Genomic DNA, 16,281 nt, shown 5'->3' on the forward strand with positions numbered 1-16,281 from the left:
TCCGCTGCGTGTGAGTGCTGGCATCGAAATGGTCGTTTTGCATCAGCCTTTAGCATGCTAATTTTGGAGAACAGTTGGCCCCAGCCGGGGAAGCCAAGATGTGTTCCTGCATCCTGTTGGCCTGAGTTGACTTGTGTGACTGGATGGAAGATGATGAACAGGATCGTGATAAGACAAAGCTTATCAATCAATCACCCATCGGAGATGCTCGGTTGTAAGTTGATGATGAATATGCCATCTGTACAAATGCAATGTTTAATAATCGGTGATATTGTATTTTGAAAGGGGTCTTTCTGCAAGCTCACCATATCCAGGTTACCCAGGTACGAAATAGACAACAATGAATTGTCGCTGTCGCCAAAAATCCAGTGGCAGTGTCAACTGTCAAGTTTGAAGAGAGATGGAGAGGAGTGGGGCCGAACCCCGCAAAGTATTGGGAAGTTGTCTCGCCGCCTGCCGAACTCCAAAGCACCGAGGCGATGCGGGCAGCACATGACTAATGCTTCCCCAATGGCCGTGAATCGCTTTGGAATCGCCCGCCGGCCCGGTTGAAGCTGTCATCTTTTGAAACTAGCAAAAAGGGCTCGAGTCTTGTGTTGACTGATTGATTCTCTCCATTCATTGCGCCATTGACCGCCATTGACCCCCTTGCAACCTTCTTTACCCTACCTACAGACCGACCCAGACGTGCCCTGGAACCGACGGCCCGAGCCTGTGATTGCGGATAGCCTTGTGTTGCCTTGCGTTGCCTTGCACCACCCGTCACCGGCCACCGACAGCCACACGCGCGTGCCAGCCCCTCCATCCCATTCCAGTCCCGTCGCAATGCCCGGCCAGCAGCCAGACGAATGGCAACACCACGCCGAGAGGACGACCAGCCAGTTGCCCTCCTTCTACTCTCCCCCAACAGACGCCCAGCATTCGTCGCAAGGTGATGCCGATGTGTCGCACCCCGACTTCTCCTTTTCTTCCGACCCCGCAGTCGGCACTTCTGCCACATCACCGCCCACGCCCAAGGACGGAGACAGCAGCAGTAATGATAATGACAGCAACGGCGACCGCAATGATGGCGCAGGGACACCATCAAATGCGCCGCCGCCCAGTTCGCTGCTGTCGCCAGCCTTCACACCTCCCGCCACCCCAGGGACCGCTACTCCGTCCAGCCTATTGCTCTCAGAACCGCGCGGCGTCCCAGTCGACAGTTCGGTTCCCTCCGGCGGTTGTGGATCCAAACACCCACGACTCCTCGAGCAACTCCCTCAGGTAGAATGCATCGTCCGCGCGCGTATCCCGACCACCACAGGCGCCGAGATGTTTCTCCACCTCTACACCAACAATGTGGACAACAAGGAACATTTGGCCATCGTGTTTGGAAACACGATCCGCAGCAAGTCACTCGATGCCGTACGCGAGGGCGAGACCGAGATGGATCGCCTTGTGCGGGGCGCCTACACGGGCAGACTGTACCCAGGGAGAACGACAAGCCTGGAAAAGGCTGATGGCTCGGCAACAGAGAGACAAGAACCAGAAGAGGCTGACAAGAGCCAACCACCTCTGGTCAGGATACACAGCGAGTGTTACACAGGCGAAACCGTTTGGTCTGCGCGCTGTGACTGTGGCGAGCAGCTCGACGAGGCTGCGCGGCTCATGTCTCTGCCTTCAAACAAAGCAGGAGGCATCATCATCTATCTGCGGCAGGAGGGTCGCGGCATCGGGCTGGGTGAGAAGCTCAAGGCTTACAATCTGCAGGATTTGGGGTCGGACACAGTCGAGGCAAACCTGCTCTTGAGACATCCCGCTGATGCGCGGAGCTACGGCCTTGCAACAGCCATGCTGCTTGACCTCGGTCAGAAAGAAGTGCGTCTCTTGACCAACAACCCAGACAAGATTCGCGCCGTGGAGGGGCCAAACAGGGAGGTGGTGGTGAAGGAGCGTGTGGCCATGGTGCCTCTGTCGTGGAAGGGCAAGGGCGGCTTCAGGGCGCCCGAGGTGGAAGGATATCTGAAGACAAAGGTGAGATATTCTGTGCTTCTACGCTGCGCCATGGCAAATGCTAACCGCGAGGCACCCGCAGATCGAAAAGATGGGGCATCTGTTAGACCCAGGCGCGTTGCCGAGGTAATCCTACTCGAGGAAATGGTTGACGATTGGATTGTGGCAAGCTCGGAGAAGAAGCACGTGTATATCTGTATATTCGCAAAGTAGATACCTGGATTAGCGACCGCAGAAAATGGGTAGACTTTTGGCATTGGCATCGTGAATGTTGAAGCTCGACACCCTCAGGGGTACTCGGTCTGCCACCCTCAGGGTTACGATGCCCATGTCGTAGTTGATGGTTCTTAGCACCAGGGTTATCGCAGTCCGCGCAAAAACCCACCCCACTATCGATAAGATAAGATGCAAGCTGCAAGACGCGGCAACTTTCCACAGTTCACCCACGACAGCCTGGCGACAGCTTTGGTCCCAAAGTTTCGCACGCGTCAATCCGTCAATCCCGTCAATCCGTCGCTCATTTTTACTTTCTGTTCTTCTCTGCGTGCTCCAGTCTATTTTTCTCGCGACGAAGTTTTTCCCGGAATTTTCTTTTCTACGCATCATCAACCATCCAGATCCCACCTGTTCAATACCAGTCAACTCAACTGAAACATGCGTTTGCGACTGGTGGTCCGCCGCCATGCCCTCCCTGACGTACGAGTCGTCTTCAGCTGCAAGACGGAGAATGACCCGACCATTGCAAACTTACTGGAACAAGTCAACGAGATTATCCCCCTAGAGAGCAACGAATGGGGTTTGGAGGACTACACCATCGAGTTGAGACAGAAGGACACGGGCACCGCCTTTGACTTCTTCCACTTCCAGCAAGTGGCCGATGTACTGAAAGATGATGAAGAGATTTAGTACGTTTGTTCCGTCTCGTGCCTTTGTCCTCGACGAAGCGATCCAAACTAACATGTGCCACTTTTTCTTAGCATTCGCCCACTTGTTACAAATGATCGAAGGAAGCGTCGCTTGAGCGGCCGCGATCAGATCACCAATGACGGCCGTCATCTTCTCGACGGTATCCCTTTCGGCCGCCCTCGCCTAAGAGCTGCCTACAGCAGACCTGCAGTGGATATACCGCCCTTGAAACGCCCACGACTTACCTACCATCCACATGGCGAGGAAGAAGACGACGATGCTCAACAGCTTATGATTACCGAGTCTGGCGAACGGGGACGGAAGAAAGCCCACAGGGCCGGAAGTGTCAGGTTCAGTGCGCCATATGACGCCGACTCGGACGAAGATGTAGAAGACAACGATTTTGGTGGTCAGAATGTGAACGAGGACGAGTCGGATATGGAGCCCATCGATGAGGATGACATGGAAGAACAAGGGTTGGACTCAGATTCAGACGAGGATGCAGACCTCGAGGAAGATGTTCAAGATGATGAGTCCGATCTCGAGGCTGAACTAAGGGACCTGGAGAATGATATGGAACCCGAGAAAGGCGGGAACAGCATAACATACGGTGAGGAGCGCGGCGTCAATGCACGAAGGAAGGCGAAGGAAGTCGAGGCTCCCATCGACGGTCGAAAGCGTGGTACCAAGCGACCAAGGGACAGTAATGAGGAAGACGACAGCGACGCTGAATCGGTTGCGTCCGTGATCAAGCATTACGATCAGCATGGATTCCCGAGCGGTTCCATCCTTAATGGCACTGCTTCTAGATACATGGTCGAGGAGATGCGCAAGAAAGGAGAACCTGTCAACCTTCCTGTGCACACCAAGTTCGAGGATGATGATGATGAAGGCCAGAATGATGCCCTGGAAGAGGATGCCAATGAAGCTAGCCATCACTCGTCTTCTGAAGAATCAGGCACTAGCGACAGCGAAAGTGACAGTGGACCCGAAGTGGCGTCCTCGAAAGTCTGCCCACCTGTACCAGGCTCCTCAGAACATGATCTCACTGACTCGAACCCGGATGGCGACGACGACCTGAGCAGTGACGAGGATGAGAATAACGAGGAGGCCCAAACCACTGCCGACACCAAGCCATCTGGGGGCGACGACAGTGATGGCCATAGCGACAGTGACGATGACGACGACGGCAGCAGCAATAGTGAGAGCGACAATGAGGACCACGATGATACCGACAGCGATGGCGCCAGTGACGGTAGTGATGAGGGTGTGGATCTTGCCGGTGATCCCAAGTCTGATGATGATCAAAACAGCAGTGCACCTGATTCTGACCAGGATTCAAGCGGTAAAAGTGATTCCGATGAAGCTGACTCCAGCGACGAGGACTCTGACGGCTCTTCAATCGATGATTCGAACGGTGAATCAAGTGACGACGACAGCTCGGCTTGTGAAAGTTCCAGCCAAGAGGCGGCTTCCAGCGGTGAAGATTCCTCGAGCGACATCGATTCCTCCAGCGATGATGATTCCTCCAGCGATGGCGAATCCTCAAGCGGTGATGACACTTCTGTTGACCAAGAGCGTGCTGTCCCAGAACCCAAAAAGATCGCGCCCAGTCCCATTAGGACCCTGCAAGTCACCGAAGCACCGGCCGTTCAAAGTGAAGATGCGGGTCCACCTCGCCCTGGGGAAGGCAAGCCATCCACTCGGAAAAGAAACACTCGACGAAGGGCTCTGGCGCAGGCAAAAAAGGCTGCTGCTCGCGCTGAGGCATTAGCGGCGCTAGCTCCTACGGCTCCGAGTACTGGCATGACCGAGGCAGACTCTACCGAGCTTGCCAGTGTAACTGAGACTATCGCTGCGAAGAAGGCACAGATGCTGGAGCGCATTGGAGCTTTGACTGGAATGATTGTGGAGGAGTTTCAAGGCGATGCCCCCAGCCAGCCAGCTTCGGCTCACGATGCGGCTCCAGCGGCTCAAGCAACATCTCGGCTGTCTGAAACACCTGTGGCACCCCATAAGGACGCTGCCTGCGATGCGGACGAGGATCCAGATGCCTGGCGAGCCAAGATCAATTATAGGGCTGTCGAGTGCTGCCAGGAGGGCGTGGAGCTCAGTGAGCCTCCATTCCCGTTTGTCCAACGTTGGGATCCCCAGCAGAAATACCAACACGGTGGCCGCAAGAAGAGGAAGCAGCGTAGTCAAGACGAGTATCAGCTTCAAGATGAAGAGACGTCGAAAACGAAAAAGAGAAGGTCAGACGTGGGTGGCATTGGGGACTATAGCTATGATGACAGAGGGTCATATTACTACAAGGCAAGCACGGAATATGGCGAGACTACCCTGAACTACGATGACGAGCCGCAGGAACAACCCGAGCGCAGTGTATCAGAGGTTCGTGAGGAGGAGGAAGAGGATGACCTTCCACCGCTTCCCGCAGACCCTTCGACTCTCCCCTTGTTGCAGCCTGGAAGTGCTGCGCCTGGTATGATTCTTACTTGGCAGCAACTTTTGATGTCCAAGGCGACGAGTTGGGCGCCCCAAGTGTCACGCCTGACGGGAATCATTATCAATCTGGAGGATCATGGTGTTCTTCGGGTCCGGCTTGCCAAAAGAGATCAGTACTTGGACCGAAACGAAAAGGTTTACGATGACGAGGGCAAGCGTGTCTACGACAAGTTTGAACTTCCGGGCATGGATGAGGAAGATGAGGAGGAGGAGGAGGAGGGTTACCGGACCCTGGATTTATCTGAAATGATGGAGCCCCGCGTCCTGCAGTATCCCTCTCAAATAGTTCCAGGTACGCCTTTGGTGGAGGAGCCATCACCGTCCCATACCGCCAACAACCTCGAAAAGACCACGAGCGCTCAAACATCGGCAACCCTCGGGCATGAAGCACCGGAACAATCTACTGACGAGACATCACAGATGGATATCAACACTCAGACTCTTGAGGAAAGCGTCATCCCCGAATCTTGTGACCCCAATGGCTCCAGTGAAGATCAGGAGGCCCAGGCCGCTCAGGTGATGTCTGTCGAAGATATATCCATGACGGAAGACAGGCCACACAAAATCAGTCAGCTGATCAGCGAAGCTGGCTTCCGCAAGGAGGTTGATCCATCCATTGCCAATGACGCACTCTCGAACCGCAGTAGCCACTCGCCCTCACGACAGCTGACGGGTATGTCGCATGATGCGTTGCCGAGACCATTTGAATCCTCGCAGCCTCAAAGCGACTTGGGATCTCGCCGTGCTTCACGCGGTACAACCAACGGCGTTGATTCGCGGCCGATTTTGCTGGAGCCTTTTAATGGGTTCTCGGATGCCATCTCGCTGCCGCCGTCTGAGCATCGGGTTGAGTCCCCCAAACTAGCCCTACCGCCCTCGGAGATTGGCAGCATCCAGAGCGAGAGGCAAGTTGACCCGGACTTGAGCATCGATCTGGCCGACTCTTCGCTTAATGCACTCGAGGATGACTCTGCCAACCGAGATGCACTCCGCAGCTCGCCTCGTTATGCCATGGAAGATGAACCCAGCGAGGTCGAAAGCCATGAGGAGGATGAGCAATCAGAGGATGAGCAGGCAGAAGAGGAGGACAATGTTCCAACGCCTCGTCCTTCTCGCCTTGCATGGGCAGTTTCCGAGTCTTCGTCATCAGACGAATCCCTGCCATCGGTGAGCGAGCTCTGCACTCAGCCTTCGACCAATAACAGTTCGGGTGTGCCGGCCCGGGACCCGGTCCAGGTTGACGTCATTCCACCAGGGAAGTCGCGCATGTCAAAGACAACGGCAGATGCTGAATATGAGGAAGCCATGCGGCGGCTGGATGACATGGAGGACGAGTCTGAAGACTCTAACGACTCTGGCAAATCAGATTCTGATGATGGGGATTCGAGCTCAGACTCGGATATTCCCAACGTCCGCAGAGGCCCATCCACACTTGCACGGAGGCTCATGGTGAAGCCCATTGAGAAGCCGTCGCCTAGGAAGTCACAGCACCTCAAGCAAAGCTCCATGGCAAAGATCAAGATGGAACCTGTGTCGTCCCATACCGAGACCTGCCGACGTAGAAGCGCGCGCACTTCGGCTCAGTTTCAAGTCCCGAAGGGGTCACAGGTGATATCACTACTTAGCAGTCCCGAGCCTGCGTTGGAAGAAAACTACGCAGAGGACGACATTGACGAGACATATAAGGATTCGCAGGACTCTGACTGGCCCGATGGTGACGGCTGGGTCAAGAAGAGGAGGCCGACGTCAGCAGCAAGGCGGGTTGGCTTGAGCAAGCGAGGTATGAGTGTACCGGCTTCTTCTCTCGGCCTTCTGCGGGAGAAGGCGTCGATTCCGCAGAGAATTGCGAGCTCGCAGCAGCTGGATAGCGCCAGCACTCAGGGTTTGGCCAGGGCAAGGAAGCGGATAGCAGATGGCCTCTTTCACAAGTGATGAGATGATGGGATAATGGGATATTGGGATACACATGTAGTGTAGATACTATCATGTATAATAGGTATGGCACGTATGGCTGCATTATGGTAATGATCAACAGGCACTGACTGTCTTCTGTTGCTGTCTCACCCGCAGTGTCGGGATGTTTCGTTGCAGATGCCGATATCATGTGGCGTTAGCTTCCGAGGGTTGTACGTAAGTTGCGCGATGAGGATCGGGCCACGGGTACTTTGAGAATGTACCACGGTAGTATTCGTTACCCCACTGCAGATGCAATTCGAGGCCTAGCCAGCGGTCTGTTTTGAAGCTTTGGGCTCCTTTGCAAGCTTGGCACAAGACCATGTTTTCGAATCAGCTTGGCTCATTGGTGATGGGGCTGAGCTGCAGACCAAAAAGTCTATCGGCGCGAAGCAAGGAACAATGGCCCGGAGCGGTGAAATAAAATAAAAAGAAGCCCTCGATGGGACGGACTGACACGACACAATAGAGGGGTCGACAACACACTCGCACTGTCCGTCCCAGCGGATGCTGTCTTCAGATATCTCTACCTTAATTGTCTCGCCTGCGGGTGGCCCTTATCTTCTCCACCTTTCATTCTTCTGCAGCTGCCCGATGTTGGGTTTTCTGATATGATATTGCAAATGCCGTGAGCAGGCAGGATCTGTTTGCCATTCATTCTCTTTTTTTTATGTTCGTAATCTTTTGCAAGTCGTACCGTCATCTCAGTCTCCAAATTAAAACAGCAGGCATTTTACCTGCGGGGCCGGAAAGGGGTGAGGTGAGAGGGGAGCTCTGACAGCTCCACCCCGCCCACACAACCCACAGCACACTGTGTCTAGGCCCGTTCCACAGACAGTTGACGCAGGGATCTTCCTTTGTGTCGGAAGCAGTAGTGACGACAAGCTCGACGATCACCACAAACTCAAATAACGGAGCTTGCCCACATCTCAGGGCACCACCCAGCAGCACCCCGACACGCACGCCCGCCACGAACAGAGCCGCACGCCTCAACCACTTAACAGGACCTGTCAAATAATCTGATACCTTACCTTGTCGACACTTGTTTTCTATCAGTCGTCATCGTCATAAGAGGAAGCGCCCTCCCATTTCCACCTTTTTCAGCTCTTCCGAGAGCCAGGGCACAGCGTCCGAGCAGGGGACCAGGGGCACGAGAAGCCACCCAGAGATAAGGCACTCTCGCGCGGAGCAGCGTCTCGCCGACCGCAATTTCATTCCTGAATCACACGCACGCCATATACAACTGTTATACACCACCGCCGCCGACTCTTTCTGTTGCTCTCCTCCATCCCGTCCTTCGCCATCAAATAACGACACACACATAGCACGTCCGAGAACTCCTCCAATGGTCCCGCCGTTTGCACCAGCACCCCCTTCGAATGCAGCACGCTACGCATTGATCGAATCTCCATCTCCATCTTCAGCCGTGTTGTTTTCCCAACACATCTCAGCCTCTCCAATATCCGTATCATCATCATGAACGCCACCGCCAACTCGTCTTCCTACAGCACCGCCCGTGCCACCATGTTTGATCTGCGCTCCTCTCCAGTGCCGACCATGATGCACCACCACGACCGCGACCTGGCGCTGCAAAAGTACTATCTCCTGCACGAGCAGCACGAGTCACTCCGTCAGCACCTCGATGAGCTCCGATCGCCCCAGTCGGCTTCCTTTTTCTCCTCGCCCTCCACCACTACGTCATCACTCTCGCCTACCGGCATCATTCCCGCCCCGGCCGTGTCGTCCTCGCGTCACCAGTTCCGCAGCTCGTCCATCCCGACCATTATGATGAAGAGATCTGGGTCGTCGGGCTGCCTGGGGGAAGTCGCCCAGGAGGAGGCCAAACTGTGTGACGTCAACGAGGGCATCAAGAGGGTGCTGACGGAGCTGCTCAACTGTGAGGCGGTGAGAGGCGATCGCGCGTTTCGGACGTGGGTCCAGAGCCGACTCATGGATACCGAGCGGGAACTCCGGAGTGGAAGGAGAAGACGGAGCGCGCCCGACGCTTAAATGGCGACGCGGGCGACGACCCAAACTCAATTCCCCTTTCACGAGGGTTCCTGCAGTAGGGCTCCAGGACAAGGTTGGTCGGTCTGACGCCACGCCCTCCACTCCTGACATGCCACCGACATCGAACCAGAGTAATGCGAAGGAGGGATGAGATGCAGTCTAGGTCGAAGCATATTTGGGATTTCTTTTCTTTTTCTTTGCTTTGTCACTGTTTGCATTCAGCTAGGTGTTGGGAGTCGACTTTTCTGTCTTTTTTGTCTCTTGGTTCATCAGCAAGCAAAACAAGCAGGCACACATACATTGTCATACAGCTACCTGTAAGAATCACGACCCATCCGTTTTGAACTCTTTTTTGGTATCGGGGAGTCAACTTTGAGGCATTGCTCTTCTCTGTCTCTGGGTTTTTGGACTGGGTTTCGGTAAAGGGCAACATCATGGCAGGATATAAAAATGGAAGGAACTTTTTTGGCAACGGGGATTTAAAGGATATTTATTCTTTTAAGTGGTGTGTTCAATGCAAGGGATGGAATTCTTCGTGTCTCGCTTTTCCCTGCATGTTTCGGAGAGGTTGGTTCTTCCATGCATATTGCGCCACATCTGTCCCTGAGGCTGGTGATGTGCTGGACTGGAAAGGAGCGCAAGCCACAACACAACATTCAACATCAATGATATGCCTTGGTGTGTGGGGGTTTCAGCTCACAAGGCCAACACGACGAGGCATGGTGTTTACTTCATTTATTTTTCTGTTCTTATCACTTGTTGTGAGTGACTATTAGATTAGACTTCATCTTTTCTCTCTCTTTGACTTGTGTGCGTTGTCTCTGTGCCATGTACCTCCTTGTATCCCCCCTTCCACTCTACCTCCCACGACAATCTCAGAAACTCTTCAACCTATATGGTCCGCGGACAGAATGCACCATTCCCCTACCCATGTTGAAAAGATACATGACACTATTGGGAACCATGTAGGTGAGCTGTCGTGTTCCGAGCCTAGGCCCATTTCTCTCTGCCCCCACCCAGCCTTGGTTGGCCATCGGTCGAGCTGTCGAGGGATGAGGGAGTACAAGATAGATTAAAACCTCCGCACTCGCCAAATGCCCGCGATAAATGACCAAAAGAGCAAAGCAGCATGCGCTTCTGCAACCGAGCTCGAGAGCGTGTGACAATAACAACGACAACAACAGCAGCGGCAGCGGCAACACGAGAAAAGAAACAAAAGAGAGAAGTGATGGGTTTTCAGACATGTACATGTATTTTGGTTTCTCCTTCACAGACTGTCTCTGTCTGTCTCTCCGTCCCAGCCTCTCCGGCTTTTCCTCTTGCATCTCTCCTTCTCTGTATTTCTTGTGACAGTAAATTGCGACTTTGGGGGAATCTTTTGATGTTGATAGCGGTACACAACCAAAGAAAGAGAAGGAAAAAAGAGTGCCAATGCTTTTTCTTTCAAGGTTTTGAGCGGTCAACATTGAGATACCTAGACCAGAAGGAGCAAAAAAATCAAAAGTGAAAAACGAAAACAGAGACAACCATGCAAAAACGAGGGAAAAGAAATACAACTAAAAAATCAATCGCTCACTGGGATCTTTGCCTGTTGCTTTGACAGCAAGATCGTGACATTTTTGATTAGAGAGGGAAGAGAGAAAAAAAGGAAAGCAAGAACGACGACGGGTGGCTGCTTCGCATCGAGTTGTCAGGTTTGTTGGTGCTGCTGTCTCTCTCTGTTCCATGTAGATAGGTGGGTGGGTGCGGAGTAGGAGGGCGCTCAAGATAGACCTTCCCTCCTCTTCAGCTGTGTAACCCCCAACCTCGACTCGCACAATTGTTGGTGTTGTCGACTTCGGCCAGTGCCCATCCACACCTCAACGCACTGTTCTATTTTCCATGCTCAGCCAGCCAGCCACCCCCATATTTGGGCCTTGACCCACACGCACGTCTTGTGTGTGTGTTGCCACCTGGGATTGATTACCAGGTAGGTAGGTGCCTCCAACCAACCAAACATCACTCTACACAAAGCCCGAGACTAGTGCCGGGTGGCAACAGCAGCATGATGCCTCTCATACGCAGACGACAGGGAAGGCAGCGACGGCCCGTCATGCCCACCGCCAGTCTCGTGTCCAGCCCCCGCCGCGGCGTATGCAGAGTCCCTTCGGCCAGAAGCGTCGGTCGACCCGGAGCTGGTGCCGTACGGGCTCATGTCAAAGGCTGCTGGCCCCTGGCTGTTCGAGAACGCTGCAGCGCGTTCCGAGTCGCTAAAGATACTTTCTGGGCCGCTGGACTCGGTGCGAGAGGAGCCGTAGCTGTCGTAGCTCGAGTCTGTGGCCGTTGGGGGTTTGTTGGCCCCTGAGAGAGGTGGGTAGGTGGAGGAGCGGTGACTGGTCGTGGTGGTGGTGGCGGCGGTGGAAGAAGGAACAGGAAGCACACGATCCGACTGAGACGACGGCAACGAAGCTGACATGTTTGTGAAGGAGAAATTCGGCCCGTCCCCGGCGGCTGAGTGGCCCCGGACTGCTGAGTAGGCCGATGGTGGGGGGGTTGTGTAGGTGGTTGGGGATGCGGTTACTTCTGGATCCAGATACATGCTGCCGTACCCGCTCGGGGATTTCATGCTCCTGCTAGATGGCCAAGCTGGGGCCCCAGGCATGGACATGACCGGGATGCCGCTGGGGGCATCGTGATGGGCTTCTCCGGTGGGGACCGGCAAACCATAACCCCCAAAGTTGTCCACATCAGAGTGGACCCCGTACGTTAGGCCGTGTGGCGAGGAGCTGTATGCGGCCGTGTAATACGCTGGTTTGACCGGGACGTATGAGTAGCCGCCGCCATGAGTGCTGCCTCTGTACGATGAGATACCTGTAATGTCGGTAGTGCTGCCATGTCCCATATGATGCCCAGTGGTGGATAAAAGGTCGGAAGCGTAGGCTGTTGCGTGCGGACTGGGAGAGGCATGATACGTGGGCGCGCGGGAAGCGTGGTATAGTCTGGCATCACCAACATTGTAGCCAAAAGGGCTATCGCCAACCGGCTCACTTCGGATGAAAGGGGCTTCTCTTGATTGAACCTGGCGCTTGTTAGACAACCTGAAAGTGATGACAAAAGTAGTGAAGCTCACCCTTAGAAATTGACACGGCTCGGCATTGGCATTCTTGCAGTTCGAGCATGGCTGCCCTTGCCCCGGGTCACCACTGCATCTGATCTTTCGCTTTCTACACCTTCCACACTAAGCCAGGTAGGAATTCAGTGTCAGCATAAGGTAACCGAGCTGGTTGGTGGGTAGACTCATGAAAAGAATAGGTAAGGTATGGACGTACAGCAACAGCGATCCTTTTTCTTTGTGGTGTGGAGTCTGACCCATCCATACCTCCGTGCCCTCCTTGATCAGACATACTCAGGTGTCCACGCGAGTGGCCGTCGTGAAGAGGGTGTGAAGGAAGCTGGTAGCCGTGCCCGGGGTGACGGTGGTGGTGTCTATCAGAGTCCAGAGACGGCAAACTAGTGGGAGATGAATAATATACAGCTGGATACGGTCGGCTAGTGTTGTTGTAACTCGATCGGCTGCCGAGTCGTGGAGGTAGGCCGAGTCCACCGAGTCCTGGGACGAGTCCGCCGCCGCCGATGAGTGTGGTGTGAGTGTCGGATGTCGTAGAACCCGAGGACGACGAAGACGACGATGAAGACGACGAAGAGGAAGGGGTATAACACTGGGACTGGGTCTGGGACACCATTTGAATTTTCCGGTTTCTCGCCTTCGTCCTTGGTTTTAGAGAGTGAGTCTCAAAGTCTGGCTGTTGTTTAGACTTGTCTGTCTCTGTCGTCTGCTGTGGCTTGCGAGTGTGGTTATTATTATCGAGACGTAGAATAGCTGACAGGTTGAGCGTGTGTCTGGTGATGGTGGGTGGGGGAGGGGGGGGGGGGGTACAGCAGCGTTGTGTGCAGAGGGTGTAAATTGTCCGGTCACTTAACACCGCAACTCGAAATCCCGATCGATCCAGAATGAAGCTGACTGGAACCTGGCCCTAGGATACAAATCGGCCGCCGTGGATGCCCTGATAGGCTGCGACTCGCCTCGAACACCTCTCACCGAGAATGGAAAACAAAAAAACAGTCCCCCTGGAGTCGAGAGTCGGGGCTGAGTTATGGGCAGGAACCAAGACAGCAAAACCCGGGCCCAAAGCTGAAGTCTCCCAGGATTGGTCTCCCCTGCTGTACTGGTTTGATAGATGGGGGAGCGGGGGGCGGACGCCAAAGACCTGGAATTGACGCACATGAGCAACGCTGGACCGATCAAAGCGCTCGCCGTGGAAGCACAGGACAACGAAAAGCACATGTCCCCTCGGCCGAGAAGTGGAATAGTGGGGAGATGAATGATCAGAGGTAGGATAGGAGTGAGACATGGTACACAAACCTTTCCGGTCCCAACTTCTGGAATTGGTCTGAATCAAAAACAAAACCTTCCCCCAGCGTAATCTACGTCCGATCCAGTGGTTGACAATCGATTGGTGTCCTCAGGTTGATTTCGTCAGACTGTCTTGGACGTGCAGAGTGAGCGGAAAGCTGGCTTGGTTGTATGGCCTTTGTCTCCCTCTCGATGAGCGGAGATGATGAAACAGAAGAGACCCAAAAGACACAAGGGGCAGAATAGGGATGTATGATATGATCTGTGAAATGTTGAGCTTGGCACAAGGTCCAGTTTCACTATCAGGAGCAAAGAAAGAAATCGAGCGAGACAAGATAAGACACTAGACGGGTGAAGAGGAAGAAAGTCAGGCGAGGAGAGGAAAAAAGGGGGGGAGAGAAGGGGTGGACATGCAAGTGTCATGATGTTATAAAGACTTGTGTATCACCTCGTGCTGTCCGTTTCTCGTTCGATAGGTATAAGGTCGGTTAGTTCCCCCACGTACCCTGTGTGTATTGGGCCATCTGTTTGCATCCATTTCTGTCAGCTGTATGATGGGTCGCTGGCAGTCCTTTGCGATGACGGCGGCGCCAGAAACGCTGAAGGGTGGGCACACACGACATGGACAGGCCTGGTTCCCCCAGGGATATTTCCCTTGACATGATGTGCTACCACGGTCTTGACCTTGGCCCGTCGCCCTGTCTTGTGGTTCTCTCTCTGGTCCTACACGTCTAGTTTTTGACAGCGGAGCATGAAGTACCTCCAGAAAGATTCGAGTTGCCTTTGATTTAGCGCGAGGCTAATGATGGACATGTCGGGTACATGCATCGGAAAAAGCCACCTGATGTAGGGATGGGCATCTTTTCGTAGCTACATGTACCCATTTGGCATCAGATGGCAGGCCAAAGGGGCAACGGCCACGGGCCACATCAATCATGAGTACATGGCACTGTGATAAGATGCTGTACCAGCTTTTCAACGTCGAGGCTGGTCCAACATGGAGACGGCCACCTCCAAGAAAACTGCCTAGTCCGACACAAGTACCGGGAAAGTATCTCGTTGAGTACCTCTGTTTTTTGATGCTGCATTTGGCAAGTGTCGACTTGCCTGCCGACGAGTGGACCATTTGTGCTACTAACCTATAGCTTTCGACTGAGATTGACTGTGGAGAGTGAAAGGAGAGTAAAATCAAGATGTCCAGGGGTAAAGTGACACCTCACTCGAAAAGTCAAAAAGTCTCTCTCCCCCACCCTCACTCACTGTCTGAGGGCAAACGAATCAAAAGCAGAGTCGAAAATCTTTGCGTCTCGATGCGCAATCGCCTCTGACAAGGTGGTTTGCTTGATTCTTGGCTCAAAATGTGTCATTGTGTACTTGGATTTAGCGAAGCAATCGAGTTTTCGCACAACGTGATGCAGCCATCTCAAAGAGGAGAAGTGGGCTGGGGACAACGCATAAATGGTGAGCATTCTTGTCCCTTGTACAACTTATGGATATGGAAGAGGCCGGTGTTTGTGCTGCTGGCCAGTGCTGGTGTCAGCGGCAGGTTGTGCAATTGCACCATTGGGTCTTGTAGAATGATGATATCTGACCTGAATAGTTACCTGGTACAAACGAACAAGTCTGTTTGATTTTTTCTTGAATACCTATCGTATACATCAGACGCTAGACTCCGTATTAATTCCTTTTCTTGTCCACTGTGCAAACATGAGCCCCCGGCTGCAGATTGAAGTCGCCATCCCCCCATCTCAAAACGGATGGCCAGGTAGGAAAGGTGTTGAACAGAGAGATTGACCGTTCCGATATCAAGAGAGAAAAAACTGCACATTTGATGCTTGCTGGCCCAGAGAGAAAATAGTGTTACCCTGAGACTTGGAAGGTGGGATTGTGTGGGTGGTAATTGGTAATCGATCGGATCGGATAACCACCGAGTGCCAATGACAGCTCGCTCTAAATGTCAAGGCAGGTACGAAGATGATCGAAGACTCTGCATTTTCAACTAAAAGTAGCTTTGATGTACCCGCGCCAAGTTTGCACAGTGCAACTGTCTGCGGAAGCTGGAGCAGCTAGACCACATACCTACGTCCCACCTCGACCATCCAGAGATCTGTGTTTATCGTCGTCTGCATCCGCGGCACATATTGGCGTCTGCAGCAGTGAGCATGGTGCAGTCAAGACCGGGAGCCCCTGGGTATCCCCAAAAATTCTATCACATTCTGTCACTGAGACCTCCTGGCATGCTCCCATCGTCTGCTTCTCCCGCAAGCGAAAATATGACCGATCTACTTTTCCCCCTGGAAGCTGGCATACAAGGCAGGGAATCCGATTTGTCGGCCACCCCGTTGAAAACGGGAGCCCGAAGATCTCCACACTGTCAGTTATGCTTTACATATTCGCCGCAACAGTCACGGGGACTGGGGAAGCGTGGGCTGTGCGGTGAACAATCATGCATGTTGCAAACACACGATACAGGTGCCCGACACTGCTGGTCCTGGAGTCCCCGGCCCTTCTGCAGACGTCGT

At 53.6% G+C, this 16,281-nt stretch overlaps 4 protein-coding genes across 4 annotated transcripts; 3 read left to right on the forward strand and 1 right to left on the reverse strand.

Annotated features, from left to right (window-relative positions):
• Nucleotides 1-825: 825 nt before the first annotated feature.
• On the forward strand, nucleotides 826-2,122 carry PODANS_2_13810 (uncharacterized protein; the record flags this gene model as incomplete). The annotated part of the gene is made up of 2 exons (XM_001903175.1): nucleotides 826-2,013; nucleotides 2,075-2,122. 2 exons carry the CDS (start codon nucleotides 826-828, stop codon nucleotides 2,120-2,122), a joined length of 1,236 nt encoding a protein of 411 aa, XP_001903210.1.
• Nucleotides 2,123-2,646: 524 nt separating this feature from the next.
• Nucleotides 2,647-7,335, forward strand: PODANS_2_13820 (uncharacterized protein; the record flags this gene model as incomplete). The annotated part of the gene is made up of 2 exons (XM_001903176.1): nucleotides 2,647-2,858; nucleotides 2,970-7,335. The coding sequence occupies 2 exons, from the start codon at nucleotides 2,647-2,649 to the stop codon at nucleotides 7,333-7,335; spliced, it is 4,578 nt and encodes a 1,525-aa protein (XP_001903211.1).
• Nucleotides 7,336-8,832: 1,497 nt separating this feature from the next.
• Nucleotides 8,833-9,366, forward strand: PODANS_2_13830 (uncharacterized protein; the record flags this gene model as incomplete). Its single annotated transcript, XM_001903177.1, has 1 exon — nucleotides 8,833-9,366. The coding sequence occupies one exon, from the start codon at nucleotides 8,833-8,835 to the stop codon at nucleotides 9,364-9,366; it is 534 nt and encodes a 177-aa protein (XP_001903212.1).
• A 2,020-nt stretch (nucleotides 9,367-11,386) lies between these two features.
• On the reverse strand, nucleotides 11,387-13,088 carry PODANS_2_13840 (uncharacterized protein; the record flags this gene model as incomplete). Its single annotated transcript, XM_001903178.1, has 2 exons — nucleotides 11,387-12,583; nucleotides 12,675-13,088. 2 exons carry the CDS (start codon nucleotides 13,086-13,088, stop codon nucleotides 11,387-11,389), a joined length of 1,611 nt encoding a protein of 536 aa, XP_001903213.1.
• Nucleotides 13,089-16,281: the final 3,193 nt, after the last annotated feature.

Source organism: Podospora anserina, chromosome 2 (assembly GCF_000226545.1).
Source record: "Podospora anserina S mat+ genomic DNA chromosome 2, supercontig 3".
NCBI lineage: Eukaryota > Fungi > Ascomycota > Sordariomycetes > Sordariales > Podosporaceae > Podospora > Podospora anserina.